The following is a 20,276-nucleotide window of genomic DNA, read 5'->3' on the forward strand; positions in this document are numbered from 1 at the left end:
GTCAATTAACTGAAATATGCAAATACTAGAAATATGAGAGCAAATTTTGCATGACTAACACAGGTCATGGTCACAAGCCACTGTGGGAATATTAATGATGCTAGATGAAAAGTCAAGGAATCACCAAAGTTATTCATCCAGAGGGAAACACGATTGGTACAAATTTTATTGGCAATCTGTCCAATAGTTGTTGACATCTCATTTACAAGTCCACAAGTCCACAAGTCCACAAGTCCACCTGCTGCTGGCATGAGAGGAAAAATCACCAAATTCATTCTCTAAGTACCGCCAATGTCTGTACAAACTTCCTGGCACCCAATATTTTGGGTATGCTGCAAGTTTATTGTAAGTGTATTGCACTTTAATTTTGCACAGTTCAGTGAAAAAAAACCATCTTCCCAGGCACATGACTATCCCCCCCCCCCTGACTGATTATTGGTTGCTGGAACACCGGCAATACCCTGGTATGCAGTAATAGCGGTTGTGAAGAGGTGATTCTTGCTGGGCAGAGGTGTGTGAACCATGCAATACAATAACTTCCCCGCAAATTGATACACTGCAGATGCATGCTGTAAAATCTTTTTATCTTAGAGGGTAAAGCATATCAAAATCCCTTATCACTCAAGCTTTTTGACAGACTGTTTACAGACGAGTGCTGCTGCTGATATGAAGTCACTTCATGACACATCTCTCTGCACGAGTGACACAGGGTTAAACCACGTCTATATAATTTTGGGGGAAAGCTGTGAGGAGTACTAAAGAGTAAAGATTGGTGAAGTTTGTCTGTGTTTAGAGTGTGTCACCTGTTATCGGGGGCCTCAAAAATTGGCAGCAGATCTTTTTCATTTTTCACAGCAACCAGTCTGGGTGATGTGCCACATTTTCTCAACATTATGGATGCAAGAGAGGCTTCCAGTATCCTCAAATACAAGTCACAGCAATCATGGAGATCAGCAGTTCTTCTTGCATGTGAGCAGCATTTCAATAAACAGTATGACTTCTATTCTGGCCACATTTCTTATTTATTTATTAATCTTCAGGAGACATTTCAGGGGGACACAGTGTAGCTTTTCCACTGAACACACTGAGCTCTGAAGCAAACAGGTTTTTGTACCTGGCTCAAGAACACCTCAACAGCTGCTTTTGAGAGATGAGAGAGACAGTTTTGCTCAGTTTTCACCCACTTTTCTACAGCTGGTTGAGGGAAACTGGAAGAGTGATGCTCTGGTCACAAGCCCTGTTCATCTAACCCAGCGGTCTGCAACTGTGAGATTAGTTCATCCTCTCTGGTTGATGTTCCACCTGACAGTAAAATCACCTGCTGGTGTCTCGGGCCAGAATGAGAAACTGTTCTCACAAATCTCTTCATGGCTCATTCAACATTTTTTCAGAAAGCAAAGAACCTACTGCTGCATGTTTGTGGCAACCGCTGTTTCTGCTCAACACTCCCACAGCGCTCTACTTCAATCTTAACCTTAACCCAACAGCACTTTTGAAGCCTCTAAGCAGAATTCTTTATCCTTCCTCCACACCCCCAGTTTATGTGTGTGTAATGTAAAAAATAATCCTGAGGGATGCGTGGATGTTCTTACATAGATTTTACACTTCATATAATGGTGCACGGAAAACTACAGTACCTGCACCCAAACACGGAAAAGACAACGCACAGTGACAAAACTGAACCACCTCCACCCACAGCAAGACAGGTCAACAACTTCAAATATCTTGGACAACAGAACCAGATCAACACATCCCTGACATCCATAAACAACCCAGAAAAGGCTCCATGTTATATTTATGCAAACTCAGAGCACTGTCTGTTGCCCTCTGCAATAGCATCCCTGAAAAATCTGCCAGGTTGACACTGCATGCTCTGTACAACCGTATACTGTGCTATTGTGCAGGCATCGAGCTGACTGTGATTTAAACTTATGTGCTGCTGCCCTCTACAGGTTGATCTTTGGCTACAACAACAACAACACCTCACATTTAGTACAGGAATACAGATACAGTTGTCTAACACTGTACTGTTGAAGTAATATTATAGTAAATGGGACAGTTGCAATTCTTAACCCACCAAAAACATAACAATGCATATTAGCAGTCAATATTGTATCCAATTCTGTAGCTGTGGCTCTGTATTCAGTATATTTAAACTGCACCAGTGACCATGAGGATTAAGTCCTGTCTTTCATCTTTAAGGAGGTATCAGGTTGCCCTATAGGATTCAGAGCCATTATTTGGGATAAGTAGTCCAAACATTTGGACAGAATACAATTGTACAGCAACAGCAAAAATGAAAAAAATGTTTTACTGTCTAAAGCTGAGGAATTTATAATGTGTAATATGTTATTTATTCACACATATGTTCATTTGTCAATCAATTTTCTACATCAGACACATTTTTGGAGTCTCTCCCACAATGCAACAGGCATCCACAGGGCCAAAAAACAGGCAAACAGACATTTCCCAGCTGTTCAGAAAGATACCAAATACATGTTAACCTGTCGATTATTTCATGAAATATTGTTGTATTTTGCCTAATTGCTGGGCTATTTGCTTCAATTATTAGGAGGACAACGTTTATCACAAATTTGAAGCATGGTGAAATCAAGACTAAAAGCCCTGCTAGAGTTGCCTAGCAACTGTGTTGCAGCAAAGGTTACAACATGGGTCAGTAGCAAAAACCAATGATTCGTGAAATTATTAAAATACACTACTATGTCCATTTGTATGTAATACTAATGTGCCTCATGTTTTGATTTGACCACACAGTATCAATGGCAACAAAGCAACATGGTTATTTGTTGCCACCCCTTTGATTGAATCATGTTAACTGGGGACACACCAGTAACTACTTTAGATTTTCCCATAAAAGGAACCAGTACTCTGACTTAAACTAAAAATGTGACCAGATATATTGATCTGCCACTGCCAATCCAACCCCACCTGATACGAATTCTGGCCGTTGTGTTAAATCATGTCTTTGAGGGTGTTTGGATCAGTCTTTTACACAGCTTTATATATTTTATACAGAGTTATGGCACAAAAGCACAAACACTTTCGAATAAAAATTGTCTGGATGAAATAGTAGATTGTAGAAAAACAGGTAACATTCTCCAATCATAAAATGTAGTGTACATTGTATGAGAATCAGACTGAAAGGCAGCAATTACATCACCATTCCTGATAATGTCAAACCAACTGCAGGAAGATGAAACAGCATCAGGACTCTTTACTAACCAACGGTATAAAATATACTTTAAGTGAGTACAACATTGCCAATCAATCAATTCAAAGGCTCAAAGATCACAAAACTGGATTGTACACTCACAAATACTGTCCACCAGGGGGAGAAAGTGCATTTTGAGCACATCAGATGGACATCACATCACCACTCATAGGTGAGTGGCACTGAGTTTGCTATTACTTGTCCAGTTGTAGGTTCCCTCTATTGATGGTTTGCACTTTTTAAGTTCAGTTTAGTACAAAACTAGTTATATGCAAGCACTGGTTAAAAACTTACAGGAAGAGCAGTGGCTGAGGCTTTTGAGGTCTTTCAGTAAACTTTTACGGTAAGTGGACATTACTGTAACATCACAGCTGAGTTGACATTCCCTTCCAGTCATAAGTGAAGGGAGCTCCACTGCTAAAAGCGACAGATTTGTTTAGTAACTACGATGATTCATTTCACTCAGTTCAGCGTTAGAATCAGGTGTTCTTGAAGACACATATACACCACCACGCCTCCAAATAATACAGAAAATCGTGGTGGCTGCATGTTTCATTTACATCTTCTCAAGAATTTTGTCTGAAGAGCCAAAAGAGTAAATGCATTCAAAATAAGAATGTTATCAGATAAATATTTGCAGTTAAACATATGATGAGCTATGCCAATCAGAATTTTCAGTCCTCTCAGTACAGGAAAAACACTTGTCTAACCTAAGACATTAACACAATGGCTCTATTTTGTTGTACAAGCAAGCCAGGATCCAAGGCGTTGGCACTGGAACAAAAATGGAGCCATTATTATGGTAATCATATTAGTTGCTCCTGTGTTTGATGGTCAAATTATCCAGTGTGAGAAAAGCCGGTTAAACAGCCATAGTTTGCGTCTTCAAGAGGATCACTTTATTAGGATGAAATGTAAATTTAGCATGCAGGTTGTCAAGTCAAGTCATGTTTTTGTTTTTTTAAGGAATAATTTGACTTTTTTGCACGATCTTGTTTTCTTTCCAAGAGTTAGAATAAAGACTGGCACCATTTGAATGAATGTTTGTCTGTTTAATATGAAGCTACAACCATGGGATGATTAGCTTAACTTAGCACAATGACTGGAAATAGGAATGTTATCCCGGCTCTGTCCAGTTGTAAAACATCTGCCTACTAACACCTCTAAAGCTTACTGATTAACATGTCTCAGCTATTTCTTGGCCGGGCTCAATGATTTCCTGGAGCTTATGTTGGTTGCCAGTAAATATTCTAGTACACAACCACCCGTAATACTTCAACTTGCTTTTTTTAAAAAGACAAATGAGAATTGTATCAATCTCCTCATCTAAATTTCCTCCAAAAAGTGTTTCCCATAATGTCAAATTATTCCTTTAAAGTCAAGGCTAAATGTTTTCTGTAGAAATATTGTCTGCTATGGCAGCTATAAGCCTTCTGGAAGATGCAGATCAGCAGGCCCATGTCAGTAAGTGTCTCATTGAGGGGAGGCAGCATTCACTGTGTCCTATCTACGAGGCTAAGAATAGGGTGTGAATGACACTATCCTTAGGATCACAGAAACTCCATTATCACAACACACTGACATCACTCAGTCCACACAGCAACGCAACACCCCTCCACGGCTCGCACACACCACCGTCCGCCTCCTGGAGCACAGTCATTGTGTTCAACGATCAGCCTATTGTCTGTGTGGCGGAATGGTGGACAATGTCGCCAATCTCTGTCCAAACCATGATCCAAGACTGCTACTGTGACCCGTCTTTTACCTACTCAACCAGGCCAAGTAGTGTTCCCGTGTGATGAGAGGAGCACGGGGGTGGGGTGGGGGAGAGGGTTTGTCTGTTCTGCCTGGCACTGGCAATCTGTAAAGCTAGTACTGTCACTGTGGTCCTCACGAGCAGAAATGTGGACAGGCTACATACACAACACACACCCAGGATGTCAACTACATCATCACTTGTTTACATACAGTGAGTATTACGCAGTGGAAGATTGCTGTTTTTCTGCCTCCAGCATAAAGTCAGGTTCATTCTACCATCTAGACTGAGAAGAGTTTCATCCCTGACAGCAGCTTGAGCAAATGAAATCTACTACTTCACCATTGGAAAATTTCCCTTGATGCCGGATTGTTTCTAGGAGAAACACCCATTTTTCTACAGAATGAAGCAACAAGACCAAACAACCATAGACTCTTTTAAACTAACTACTGCAATGCTTTGACTAAGATCGTGTGATGAGACGCAGATGGATGGACAGCAACACATGATGCTCATCTAACACCAAGTGAGTAACTGTTTTCACAGAAGCTGAGATGAAGCACAGGATTTTTTGGGATGATTATACAACTACAGTTGTATAGTTATAATGACTAGAAAATTAACCGTCAAAATAATTTTTTTCTTACAATGTGTCAGTCTGGTTTTAGACTGGCTGAGGTGTGACCATTGCCGTGCCTGATATGCAGACTTTCTACCAGCCCTGCCACACCATCCGTCACCCAGCAGGTCTCTACCTGGACCCCTCCCTGATGCAGCGACGTGTCCTGGAAGATCAAGTGGAACTGTGGTGGTTCAGAGAACCACGCCACTCTCTGTTGTGCTATTGTGCCTCTGTGACCCTCATATTGGGGCTGGGCCTCGGTGGCGTAGGCCTCCTCTCCACCACCACCAGCCTGTCCGGGGATTGGCGCCTCGGGGTGGGCACCATGCTCTGCCTCTTAGCCCTGGCTGTTCTGCTCAAGCAGCTCTTGAGCTCCGCCATCCAGGATATGAACTGTGTACGAAGCTGGCGTCGGATTGACCAGCTGAAGAGTGGCGGGAGGGCTGACCCAGCACTGATGTTGGGTGTGGGACTAGCAGTGATACTCTGTGGGACGGTGCTTCTCTGTGTGGCCACCATCGGTAGCCAAGCTCATGACAGCAAGGAGATGTTGGTGTCTGGCTTGGTGCTGATGGCTGCTGGGGCAGGCATGGCTATAGCTGTAGTGGGCTACAGTGTGTTCATCTACCTTAAAAGAAGAAGGGAGCAGAGGAGGAGGATGATGATGAGAATGGGCAGAGTAAGGAGGCTCGGGAGTCAAACTGTCAGGGTATTTAACGTCTCAGGAGGACAAATGAGCCAGGCCAGGAGTGGGACATTGTCCAGCAGGACCAGCCTGATCTGAATGAACTAAATGGGCAATATCACAAACGGATCAAAGACTCTTTGAAAGCAAAGATTAAAATAATTTTTCTAGCACATGCACAAAAAGGAAAACAAACTATTATTATTTGAGGAGAGCATCCATAGCCTTTTTGTTTCATTTAGCATAACTATGACAACTGTTGAATATCATCAGAATACTTGCAAAAAGTTTGTAAAAGAACAACAGACTGCTGCTTTTACCAAAAGCTCAGTAATGTGATGACTGTTTGAATACACCATTTTGATCCATCTGAGTAATTGTGGTTGAAAATAAAGACTTGGTAAGTGTTCACATCAAATCAAAACATCATGGTGTTGGATATCTTCTCTGTACACAGTAAATGAAAACATGGTATTTAATTAAAAATAGTAAATTGACCTTAATCAATTTTTATCAACCTGCTATTAACACTTGCTTTTAGAAAGTTACTTGTACTTTGAGGCTGAAATATCTTACCAGCTCAGTCTACTTGAGCTGGATTCATTTAGAAAAAGTAAGTGTTTGACCTCGGGGTATGCACACATCAGTCCTCTATACGCTAGATGGTCCATGTCACACACCCGCAACTGACCAAGTGGAGCTGGACCGAAACATCGCTTCAACGGCACTTGTGATTATTTTTAGCATAACAGCAATTCTTGTGTTTGGCACACTCATTTGGTGAGTAAATATTTTACCCTTGTGCAGACCGTTTTGTTTCTGTAAGTCAGGGCCGGTGTTTTGTGCTTGCTAGTAATGATGTATGTAGTGTGAGTGTATTTGCTGGCATACACCTTGGCTTACATTATTCTTTAAGGTCATCTTACAGAATTTGTACATGGGTTATAGGCCTATGTTTTTTTTGTTTAAACTGTCCCCTTCCAGGCTCAGGCAGGTAGTGATCAATCCACACATTCCATAATTCCAGCAATAAAAGGTATTTTTTACCTAATAAATGTGTTATTAGTGCATGCTAAAGTAAAAGTGCTTACATCACAGAAATTGGATTAAAACAAAAGAAAATAAATTTAAGAAAATCAAAATGAATCTATCTTGTAAATGTTAAAAAATAGTTCATCATTATAGTATATTTAATCATACAGAATGTTTAGTGCATATTTTGAATTTCACATATTTGATGTAATTAGTATTTCTGGACTGTCTCAATAGACACGGTGGGTTCGATTTATAGTTCATCATACCCAGGATTACTGTTCCATTGATGTCTAGCCACATAAGTGAGTCATTTACCATTAATCATTTACTATTTACCTTTTGTACTGCTGTGTTCACTTGTTCTTGTCCTAAAAAAGTTCAATGATTAAAAGTTTGATATTTTGATTTTTGCAAGGATTTTGTGTTTTCTATAGCTCTGGTATTTCAAGTCTGACACTGCATATTAGTGTTTTTGTCTTTCTATTTTGCTGGGCTTGATGGTAAAATCATCTTTTCTTTCTTTTCAGATTTTTTCAGTTTCCTCTGCTGTGGACGTGTAAGTACTGCACATTTTGTACTGAAAAGAGGGGCTACTTACTTAAGCATTACCGCTTAAAACATGGGTGCCACACTTGAATATCACCACTACCGTGCCTTCAGAAGGAATACCTGTGCACATTTAAATCTTTCAATGCACTCAAAGTCCACTTATCAACATGGCACGCTCAAAAGGACCTAGGGAACCTGGGTAAAACTGCTTTCCATTTTCAGCTGTATGAATTTGTGGAGCCTTGCTCTGAAGCTGACTTTTTTACCAATTTCCGAAGACATATGAAGCTGAAGCAAAAGATTTCTTGTCCATATCAAGCTTGTAACTTTCAGAGCAATGTTTATTTAAGCTTTAACGCACATAAAAACAAAGAACATCGAGACCACAATAAGATGGCATTCAAACCTGAAATTGTGTCACGCAATGAACTTGAGAAACCTCCACCTCATATAAAGATTCAACCCGAGGATAGTGCCCCTGAAACAAATGAGGTTGAGTTTGAGGTTACTGAGCTTGGTGAAGATGCCGAAGATTAAGTGAGTCAGTTGGAACATAATGTAGCTGCTCTTTTTCTAAAAAAATGTCATCTATTCTTAACATCTCTGTTAAGAATAGATGTCCTGCAAGAAGTTATAGAGCAGATCAACCAAATGTATGTGCTTTCACAGCCATCGTTAGTGATGATTGAGATGCAGTACAGATTTTGATACAGGTTTGGAACCACCTTTTCATTCAATGCATTTTCTTTATTTTCATGACTATTAACATTGCAGATTATTACTGAAGGCATCAAAGTGAACAAACACTTGTGTAATTATGTACTTAAGAAAAACTGTGAAATAACTGAAAACATGTATTATATTCTAGTTTCTTCAAAGTAGCCACCCTTTGCTCTGATTACTGCTTTGCACACTCTTGGCATTCTCTTGATGAGCTTCAAGAGGTAGTCACCTGAAATGGTTTCCCAACAGTCTTGCAGGAGTTCCCAAAGATGCTTAGCACTTGTTGGCCCTTTTTCCTTCACTCTGCATTCCAGCTCACCCCAAACCATACTTTTTTTTTAAGTAAGGTCAACTAATTAACTATGTAACTATACATACAAAAAAATTGACACACCGTTCACTATCTTACATTAGCATGGTAAGAACAGCAACTTCCAATTACTTACAAATGGATACACAAACACAATGTTTTCAGTTAAAAAATATTGCAGATTGAATCTGTAATAGGAACAATTTATATTCTGCACGGAAAAATGTGAGATTATCTGGCAGGCAACACTTTGACTCACCAGATCTTTAAGAGAATAGCTAGGAGACATGTGGCATCTAATGAAGACCCAGTCCAGTCAAAACGTTGCCTGTTTCTTTGTCTTTTTAATTGTGACATCTAGAGTTTTGCCTATTCTGGTCTGACAATTATTTAAATTAAACAATAGAATATATACAGATTATTTGACTTTTTGAGTGGAACTTAGTCTTCACAGATCATAGACACATGCAATGTGTGAGAGGTTTTAAGCAATCAATGATTCATAAGGAGGTCACAAGCCAGAAAGGTGAGAAATCACTTCTTTGCTGTCAAAAGCTTCTTTAAATGGTAATTTTTTATCTTAGTTGGAAACCAGCTGTTTTGGATTATGTCTCCCTTTATTTATTCACCCTATAGTAAATTGAAGATCATCATCGCTGTCTTGTATCCCTTCCTCCCACTCTTCCTCTCTCTCTCTCTTTGCCCTGTCTTTCTCACTGGCCTGGATATAGTTATCCTCAATGAAGCCATCATCATCATCATCCAGCCCTCCTGGAGTCCCTCCAACCACTCCCATTCTGCCCACCCCACTGTTAGGGAAGGACGGCTCATCCTGGCCATACTGGCTGACTCCATCAGCCTCTTGAAGCAGAGAGTGTCTGTAGCTAGCCAGGAAGCGATGGAAGAGGCGAAACTTGACAGACATCACGATGAGTAGGGAGATGGTGAGGACTGTGCCCAATCCTAAAGCCAGATATGAATATGTCACCGACTTTGAGCTCTTGTCAGGATCGACTGCCCCTGTGAACACAGCCAGAAAACAATTATATTGCGTATACTGTACAGTACATGTGGCTGTAAATAGCTACAGAGGTCAACATCAGTGCATTCAAATTATTTCCTGTAACTGGATTGTTATAGAGTTCAATGTTCCTCCAACCCACAAGGTTGTAAATAGTTGGATGATGGGAAAGTTTGTCGCTTACTTGAATTTTCTGTATCTGTAGTGTTGGTGTGATTGTCTTCTTCCATCAGAAGATGTCTTTGTGCATCTTTTTGCCCCCCAACATCAGATATAGAAGCCTGATGTGCTTCTTTGATAAAAACTCCACAAAGAACCAACACCACAAAGGGGTTGCAGCTCCACCGGCCCATGTCTGCGTCCTGAAGGAAAACCTAAAGAAATCATCATTTAGTGATTACATCTACTGAGGAGCATGAGAGGGTGCTGTAAACATTTAGGTCATTTTGGGGTATAATATATCCCTTTGGTGTTAATATCCCTTAAGTTTGGCAAGAAATAAATGCTATGTAGGAAAACACAAGGAGGGAAATTTGCACTAATAAAAAACATAACTATGGATGAAACATATAGATAATAATGATAATGAGAAGGTGATTTCGTCCTCCATCTCTTACATTGCATTTAGAAGGGATCTTTGCACATCCAGTATGGAGAGGGGAAACAATCACAGCAACCAATATCCCTCAATGTACATATGGGATTAACAGTGTTGTTTATAGACAGACATAAAAAAATGTGAATCCCTCCTTTAATGTTTGGCTGATGATGAGACATCCTGACACCTGCAGTTTCATATTTCACGGCAAATACACTCTTGTTCCAAGACTGTCTATAAACTCAAAACTGACACTGGATTATCAGAGGGATAACATTTTCTGAATGTTCAAAGCATGTTCGGATCTGATCGGACATATTTCCTGTTTTAAGATTTGATTCAAAAAGCTAATTAAGTGTTTTCAACCATCCAATAAACACCTCTCTTGTGGCTCAGGAAAAGACCTTTTCACAAATTTGACCTGAACAAAAACACAAGACTTTGTGATTAAATAATCCTCTTTTCACTCAGAAACATAGAGTCTCATAGTCTTGCCTGCTCATGAGAAATGTTTATGATTTTTGTCCTGAACCGCTAACTAATTAACTTTAAACACACATACAGTATGTTACATGGATGTCAATACTTAGTCCAGATTTTGGTTGAAACATTTGAGGCAGCAATACAAAGGTAATATAGGATACAGAGGCACACATAGTACTGAAAAATGTACACAGTTTACAACAACAACAACAACAACACACACACACACAATGTCTAAAATGACTTACCTGAACAAAATAAGACAAATGACAGAGTGTATTTCTTGCTGACTTTGAGCTGCTGTTTTTGTCTTCCTGTTCCTTCTGAGGAAATTATGGGACTTGCTGGGCAAAGGTTGCTGGACATACCATAATACCATCCTACCCGCACCATGCTCATAAGACAGAGATGTTAATAAGTAACTTTATTAGGTTTGTCATCCATTGCTTCTCCTAATTTCTTTTTCACTCACCATTCCAGTTAGAAGTGAATGGAACAATGTTTTTATTTTCATTCAGTATGTTTATTGGGGGTAACAGCATAAAATTCTTATATCCACAATCCACCCTTTAAAATTAGAAGTAGTTGAAAAATGTAGTGACAAGGACAAAGAAAGCATTTGGCTAAATTGTTGCATCTTTGCTCTGAGGCCAGATAGTGTCACTGTAATCACATACGATGCGTGAAACAAAAGCACTCCACCGAGTATATATGCTGACATATGTTCATGGAGGGCATCCGCATCAATTTACTATTTGTTAAGGGGTTTTACATAAGATTATTGAGATGATAAAACCCTGGCTTTACATTGCGTCAGTGGATTTTTCCCTTATAGAAAGATTTTTTTCTTTCTTCAACCACCTCCCACTAAATCATAAGTCTTTCATTAGTGGTGCTGAGAAAAGGGCTGGTTGAATAGTGCTGCAATTATTCCAGTTGTACTTGGTCTGATTCATTATAAGTGCATATTCAACTATCATCTCTTTGCCCGTGGGAGGAAGTCGTCACAAAACCTGTGGCACTTACAATCTCAACACCTCATTTTACACACTTGTCTTTACCTAGAACAGAGCAGTGATTCACGAGGGATGTCTATAATCACAGTAAAGTGGTGTAGTGATCATTTAGAAAAACACAATTTTTTTAATGCTTTTAATCACCTTGGCAACATAGCTAAAATTCTCTATTTCCTTTTTTGTCCACAGCTGATGCAGAGAACCAAATTCATGCATCTGTTTCAGACTTGATTAGTGTTTTGTAACGGTTTGTTGTCGGGCCTGACGCAGTCTTGCAAAAAGATCCTGGAACTGATCTTCATAAAAAGTCGGACTACCCTCCCCTCTGCAAAAAAAATAAATAATAGTAATAATTTGTGCATGGTCCTTCAGTCCCTAGCTTTCTATTTACCAGATGTACGAACAACAGTGAGGTCTTTAAAATCAGCATTTCTTAAACTGTGTACATTGCATTAATAAACCTAAGTTTCACTCTGTGACATTTAATAAATTCCTGCGAAGTTCAAGTGAAATTGATGATTGGTAGTCATATTTTCCAGTAAGATGAATGAAATTAGAAATTTAAGTATTTCTATCAAGTATCAATAGTTTTTTCTTGAAAGCATAAACTGCTTAAGACACATACACACGTCTGCCAGTATGTATTGTACTACATCTTATTATATCTCATTGTAGTCTTGTGCGAAAGATCCTTTTAAACAGTTGGAGATATTTTGAATTAAGCGTAATCACAGCAGTAGTGTCAAGAATGAAATTTCTCAGTAAAATAGATAAAGCACATCTGTTTATCATATCCTGCTCTTTGTAATCTGCCCCCACGCTGCCTACGTTCTCATGTGTTTACTTTGTCTTCTTTTTCTATGATTTATTTTCAATTCGAGACACTTTACTTGTCCCCAGGGGACAACTGCCATAGTGAAAGCGTAGGAGATGTGGATCTTGGGCTGTGTTGTGCATGATGTATTGTATTTGTACTGTCTGCAAAGCAAATTGCCATTTAAGGACTGTAACGTTTTAATCTTTAATCTGTCGGCATGTCAAAAAAAATTCATCCTTGATTTTAACTTATTTTACTGAATAATCAAATCACATTTGTGTCATTATGGATAGTGACAATCCATAACCCAACCAGGATCAACGCCCCGACCAGTCCTGCCATGTCATGACAGACATCTGTAAAGAGCTTAACCCTCGTGTTGTACTGGGGTCATTCTGACCCCAAAGGATATCTTTTGCCATCAAAATATGTTTTTTATTCATCACATGCCCTGAAAATAAAGGTTGTTGTTTACTACTGTGCTCTTAAAGATAAAAAATAAATTTGAAGTAAATTGATTGAATTATGGGTGTTTTACAGAATTTAAAAACTTCTGTTGTCCTCTGGGGTCAAAAAGACCCCGCAGCACAAAATGGTTCAATGGAGCAAATAGTCCCACCGTACTGCTCGTCAAAACATCATGGATGTTTGATGAGTAGGGTTAAGCAATGGTTATGAATGTAATAACAAAACAACAGAACAGGTCTTTTCTCACAGGTGCTGGGCCATTTCACAGTTTAGTCTTTCAGAGACAGGCAGCACAATGAGAAGGCAGAAGCTCTATACTGCATGGGAGGCTTGCGAGATATTTGTTAATATGAAAGAAAAGACAGACGAGGAGGACTATGCTGAACACAATGGGGAGGATCAATCAACTGATGAGGAGGAAAATAATGATGAGGTGATCGATCCAACATACAGACCGCATGCCGCTTTTTCCTTTGAAAAAGCCCCCACATTGCCTGCTGCAGGAATGGAAGATGAGTATGAATAGAAGGAAATTGATGAAGTTGATGATGAGGGAGAACCTAAAGCTGCTATAGAAGAAGTAACAGATGTGCAGCAGTGCATCTATTATGATGAAGATGAAGAATCAACGAATGAGGTACAATCCAAAGCTGAAATAGTGGAAGTGTCAGCAGTGGAGGACTGCATCTATTATGATGAAGATACAAAATCAACTGATGAGAAAGAATCAGTGAGGAAGAAGACCCAGCTGAGATGGAAGAATATTGCCGGTGCAATTTGCTACATGTCATTTCCCCCTCTCTCCCCTTTTATGTCTTCAGCTGTCCTGTCAATAAAGGCCTAAAAAAGCCCAAAAAATAATCCTAAACAAAATAAAAAGGACAAAACATTGATGGTCTTCCATTCCTCCCAGTGACGGACGATGCATGTTGACAGCAGAGAGAAACAAGCCACCATAGCCTCCAATTGATGACATACGTCCATTTCACCTGTCATATTGGCCTTAAATTTTAAATCAAATTTAAAAAATGGTGTTAATGTATTTGAATGAAGTTGCGATTAAAGACTTAATACAGAATTAGGTGAAGTATCCACTAAATATTATTTAACTAAAAGTGAATCCAGATGGGGTCATTTTAACAGGTGTCACTATGGTGTAATTATGGGCTGTAAATAAAATAATTTAAACAATTCAAAATCACCATCCTCACTAAACTTTGACACATACCACTCTGTGATAAGTCAAATAGTCAAAATAATATTAGATCAAAAATAATTCATAGTTTCATTTTATTCTTGTTCTCAAAAACAGGGTATACTTTTATGTTAAAAAGGTCTGTTGGATCTAAATTCCAAAACAAATGGAAAAATAAGTAGCAGTGGGTTGAACTGAAGAAAGACGAAAGGTAGAATTATTTGACAATTCATACTGTATACTTTAAATGACAGTCCAACCAGGTGGGGGTCATTTTGACCCCAGAGGAAAAAAGGTGTAAAGCATTTGGAAGGACATTTTGAGGTGCACATTTTGCACTTGGCCATTTCCAATTTGACTCTAATACATTAACATAGTTTCTTATTAGGCAAGGCAGGACAGCTTTATCTCTAAAGCACATTTCAGCAAAAAGGAAATTCAAAATGCTTTGAATTTGCTTTGACATGAAACATGAAAGAGCAGTTCAAAACAATTAAAACATGCATTAAAGAACAAATAAAACAGCTAAAATATAAAGACAGGTATAAAAATACAAGAATAAAGTATTGCCATCTTCAGTGTGAAGCATGATACTTACAGAGGTTGTACAGGTTACTCTCTATTCCAGATACACAATTCTTATTCAATGTGCAGATTTGTGTGCCATTAGACCGAGAAAGAAGATCCATCCAATTATAAGCCATTATAGCTTTTCTTATTATGCTCACTGTGAGAACTGGAGCAGAGCATAGTTGAGAGAATACGTATGAAGATGCAAGACTGTGTACAACATCATACAACGATCAGAAACTTCGGTTGTTCCAGCTCCCCATGGCTGTTTAAGGTAAACATTTCCATTTGCAGCAAGTTCCACTAATTGGAGATACGCTTAGGATTGTGGGTAAAAATAAAATGTGTTTTTCTTGCAAAACAAGGTTAACCTCATTTGGAAGTGTAGCTTCTCCAGGGTCATAAACCATTGTTTCACAATCTCGTGGCATGTGGTCAGTCAATTTTTGGATGGTCAAGACATTAAGGCTGGTAACCAAAATCCTTCAGTAGAATATGAATGGGATTTTCATTTCCAGAACCATGCTGATGAGCTATACAATTAGCACTGCACTTCAACAATCATAAACACACATTCAATTAGCCCCATTTCCCACTGGGAACTGTCCATTATGAAGATAGAAGGCATTAGATTATGCATATTTTGTGTCTGTATTAAATCATTTATTTTACACAAGAAAATAAGGCCAAAGCTTATTACAATGATAAAAGCAGTTTTGGTGTCACTTTGGGACTTTAAGTCTCACTGACTGTACAAAAGATCCCTATTTTTTTTAATACATTTAAATTATCAAATAAAATTACAAACATTCAGATATCACAACTCAAAACATAAAGTTATAGGAAAGAAATTGCAACCTACTGTATATGTTATAAGATCAGGTAACAATGGTATTAAATACAATATAAACAAAAACATGAAGTGAACCGCATAATAACAATAAAAAGAAACATAAAGTAAATAATAATGTGACATATTTGCAAAAACAGATGTTCATTATAAATTGATTGGAGTACATATCAGATATAGTTATAGTTTTCTTAATTGTTGCTAATTTAAGAGACTCAAAATATATGTCAATTTCAATTTGGAATAGTTTAAAGCAAGGTCTTGAATTGGAAAACTTTTGATTTATGAATACAAAACTTCCCTATTAAAACAAAAAGATTAACAATATTACATATATTTCTATCTTTACATTCAAAATATGTAATAATATGTCTCCCTTCAAGTGTGATTCTATGTGTTGTTTTAGAAACCATATAATTTTCGAAACTTTTCCAGAATGTAATGCAAAATGAACAACCTTAAAAAAGGTGAGTTAATGATTCTTGCTCGGTCTTACAAAAACTGCAACAATTGTCAACTGGCATGAATTTCGAGATAAACAAGTTTGTAGGGTATGTTTTATGTTTATGTATGTGTATTTTCAAATGTGATTTCCTCACTTTGTTTGAGTCATAATATAAATTTAGAAAGCATTTTCTGATGTGCTTATTGGTACAATTCTTGCTCATAATAACGTCCCTATTTCTCTTATTTTGACACTTGCTTTCCACACCTACTTCACTTCTTGTATCTTATTTCCTTTCCGCCCCTGTCTTCACCACTGATTGGTTTTTGCTTCCACCTTAAATACCTGATTGAGTTCACCTGGTCATTCCTTATTGAAACACTGCACTCCTTCTCAGTCAGTTATTTCTGCACTATTGCATGTGGTAAGCTAAGGTTTTCCTTTGTACCTTATTTCTTGATAACATTATTTATCTAGTTGCTTCATGAACATGTGATTACATTGACTTAAGTTCTGGTTTCAATTTGTTTCTCCCTAGATTCTCCGATCCATGTGTGCCTGTCTGTTATACATTATTTTCCTCATTCAGATAGAAATTAATCTTCTGGACCAAACTCCTGTGGCTCAGCTCATGCATTCTGACCGATGCCTCATGACCTCAAAAACTGAACCCTCCTTTACATTGACCCATCTGATCTTTTTGTCTTTAACTCTTCAACTGACATGTGACAGTGGCTTTAAAGCAAAGAGTTGCTCAGCTGGATTTGTGTAATATAAACACAACCGTCACCAGCTTAGCAGGGAGACAACCTAAGGATAAACCAATAGAGAAGCAAATGTTTTTTACAAAACACGTGCAGCTTTAATGGCAGCACTCTTTAAGTCATGATTTTCTTATGTCAAAATAATAAAAGCCCTTATGAGCAGTTTCCATGTTTTTTAAGGATAATGTAAAGCTGAGTCAAGTACATCAAAGTCCTGGTAAAATTGACTTAAAACACATAGCATGAGCTGTAATGTTTGTATTTCCATTACATGACAGCATCACTGCATAATATGGTTTTATCTTTTGATTCAGATTTTATTGATTTCTCTTTCAAGAAGGGTGTCAAATTATTATGCACATCCAGGGAAGGGGTTTGAAAGATGGCAAACAAACATAATGTACAAAAAGGGACTGAGCCTTCAGTCTTGTTTTCCTTTTACATTCACTGAAATAAACCATTGATTACCAAGCACAGCTTTGTGCTGACATTTACTAATGAAACATCGAATTCATCAACATACTGCAATGCATGAGTACAATAGAAACAAGCTTTCCCCAAACATGCCAGCAGCTGAAAGTTTGTAAAATTGTTTAACTTGTACACCCATTCATGAGTATGCTGTTAAATGACGCCTGTTCTAATTTGCTTTAAAGTGTTCATATTTGCAGCGTGTTTTACAAGCGAAAATAACAGACGGTGGACAGTGTTGACCTTTAAAAATTGAGGTCTCTCACCATAAAACAATTACAGAAGTAAAATGTATTCAACACAAGGCATGACTTTTTGCATTCATTTTTAAATACTTAAGCTACCGTTCTGAGTTACAAAAACAAAAGCACAAAGTTTTGAGAAGGAATTGACTATCCAGTAGATACAGAAGTGGGCCACAAGCATGCAGCTTGGTGATCTCTTATGTCGGCCTTTCTACATAGAGTAACAATATAAAGCAATCGAAACTCTTCAGACAAAAGCTAAAAGGCCGGTGCAACATTTAACAATTTTAACTGCTCCTCAGATCTCTGCAGGGTAAATTCAGACAGCCAGCTGTCCAATCTGAGTTTTCTGTTGCACAACTAAAACAAACATTGAACGTACACATTTCACCAAAACAAGTTCCGGACCCTCCTCCGCAGCTCCGCGGTAGAAGAAGGTCTGGCAAAGCGAGAGTATGCAGTGTCATGTTACCATTTACTATGAAAAGGTTATGGATGTAAAACAGTAATCCCAATGCACTTTGAATTTGATAAGACAGATAACAAGTTAGTCTACAATAATTTATTTCTCACTCAAAAGTAATAGATCCACTTTTTTTTTTTAAAGAGTACTCAACATACCCAAGTCAGACTTGAAAATAGAATAATAGAACGGATCTCTTAGGTTGGTCAGTTTGGAATCATTGAGGTAAAGGCGACTGAAAAAATATGTCTTTAATTCAGTGGTCAGAAAGCTTTGTGTTCGTCCTGAAAAACTCCATCCTTGTACTCTTATTCAAAGTATGTCAGTAGCCTTTAAGTAGGCTGGTAATGTCCATTGTGCTGTTTGTCGGCTATGTAAAAACTCACTGAAAATGAAGGAGCATAAGATGTTCTTTTCAATACTCAGCAAACCTGTTCTTACCTACACATGAACCACAACATCGCACTGAATCTCCTCAGAATGAGATGGGCTGCTCAGCTGTTTTTCACCACTGTCTCAGAGGCTGCCTGTGTATCACACGCCATACCTTCACAGCAAAAAAGGTACATTTGATTTGTCTTTAATTGTTCCATATGGCTGTTACAGAAATTATAAATATAAACTATTTTTCTCATCTGCAATCTCTACAGTTCAGTGGGATTTAAGACCAAAAACTAAGCTAACCAGGCTGTGTTGCAGATACAGACACTGTCACACACTTCTAGTAGCTCATAAGTAATGATTGAGAGAGATTACTTTTGTATGAGTCTATACATTGTTTGGTTTAGGAAATCCTGCTCATTGTCTATTTCAAGTGAGCTATGAAACATAGTCAAGAAAGTCTAGTTTGATTAGCAGATGTGTGTGGCCATTTTTATCTTTAATCACATAATCTTTAGAAATATAGTGTCCTTGTTGTGAAGTTATCTACCAAGAATGTGTGCTCATGCATGTTTTTGATCAGAAAGTTGAGCCAGGTTCAACTTTTTTGCAATACAACACTGCATGCTTCACATTCACTGGCTCCTTCACTCTTCAGCTGACTGGTAATATCCAATCCTATTCATGCAGGTCTAGGCAGGTGTAGAGTGGGCCATTTTAATTATGCACCTATCACTGTTATTCTGCCACATAAAGTTCAATCGCCCCAACGTCCTCCTTATGCGCTACAATTTTTATATTGTCAATTTAAATAAGATTCAGTGTTCATGTATATGTTTATTATTCCCTGTTGCGACTAAGACTATCTTGAAGGCGCCTTTACTGTAAAGAGCAAAGTGTGCAACCATATGCAATAAATAGTCAATTCCTACCAGCTGGAGACCTTTGTCACACGCCTCTCTCTGCTATTTCCCTGTCTGCCTCTTCACTGGCAGCTATCAATTACTGTGGAGGCAAAACTGCCAAAATGCATCTTTTAAAAAGAAAAGTCAGTTCCTTGATGTGTCTCTGGCTGAAATTGGTCATGGGTAAAATATAAAAGAAACAGCTCTGAGTGTTGGTAGGAGACAGACTGACCTTGAGTGAAAAATGCATGATTACAAGAGGTCTCGTCATCTTAAGCACTTGAATTAATTACCAGCGTTGTCATTTTTCTGGTCTCATCAGCTTCCAATCCCTGAGTAAAATGTAGCAGATGTGGTTCCAAGTTTACAGCACCCTACGTCACCAGGGTGTGTCCCAGACTCTGCTGTTGTCTTGGTTTGTCAGACTCACACATGAAACTGTGCATCCTGAGTGTAAACTAGATCTTAAAAGTGCTCAAAGTGTGTGTTCACGGGACGGGCAGCTAGCAGATAGTGAGGAGATGTTTGCTGTATGTGACAAAAAATGTTGAAGCCTATAAAACATGTAACATCGCTTAAAGCACCTTTAACAGGCTTATGTCCTCAGGCACCCTTAAAGGTCAAATGGCATGAAACTTTCACTTTATGAGTTTCTATTTACATTAATATGCG

At 38.4% G+C, this 20,276-nt stretch overlaps 2 protein-coding genes across 2 annotated transcripts; one reads left to right on the top strand and one right to left on the bottom strand.

The window, feature by feature from the left end:
* The first annotated feature begins 5,640 nt into the window (after positions 1 to 5,640).
* On the top strand, positions 5,641 to 8,268 carry LOC117954006 (transmembrane protein 125-like). The gene has a single exon (XM_034887456.1). The coding sequence runs from the start codon at positions 5,690 to 5,692 to the stop codon at positions 6,392 to 6,394; it is 705 nt and encodes a 234-aa protein (XP_034743347.1). The 5' UTR covers positions 5,641 to 5,689; the 3' UTR covers positions 6,395 to 8,268.
* Positions 8,269 to 8,975: 707 nt separating this feature from the next.
* Positions 8,976 to 10,957, bottom strand: LOC117954009 (leucine-rich repeat-containing protein 19-like). Its single transcript, XM_034887458.1, has 3 exons — positions 10,953 to 10,957; positions 10,118 to 10,307; positions 8,976 to 9,932 (listed from the first exon to the last, which is right to left on the bottom strand). The coding sequence occupies exons 2-3, from the start codon at positions 10,284 to 10,286 to the stop codon at positions 9,538 to 9,540; spliced, it is 564 nt and encodes a 187-aa protein (XP_034743349.1). The 5' UTR covers positions 10,287 to 10,307; positions 10,953 to 10,957; the 3' UTR covers positions 8,976 to 9,537.
* Positions 10,958 to 20,276: the final 9,319 nt, after the last annotated feature.

Source organism: Etheostoma cragini, chromosome 12, assembly GCF_013103735.1.
Source record: "Etheostoma cragini isolate CJK2018 chromosome 12, CSU_Ecrag_1.0, whole genome shotgun sequence".
Lineage (NCBI taxonomy): Eukaryota > Metazoa > Chordata > Actinopteri > Perciformes > Percidae > Etheostoma > Etheostoma cragini.

Bases quoted from the DNA above. Each gene is read 5' to 3' on its own strand.
- LOC117954009 (XM_034887458.1), bottom strand. From the start codon at position 10,286: ATGGGCCGGTGGAGCTGCAACCCCTTTGTGGTGTTGGTTCTTTGTGGA. The intron at 9,933-10,117 runs GTAAGCGACAAA...CTGTGTTCACAG, and splicing joins TACAGATACAGAAAATTCAA to GGGCAGTCGATCCTGACAAG.
- LOC117954006 (XM_034887456.1), top strand. From the start codon at position 5,690: ATGCAGACTTTCTACCAGCCCTGCCACACCATCCGTCACCCAGCAGGT.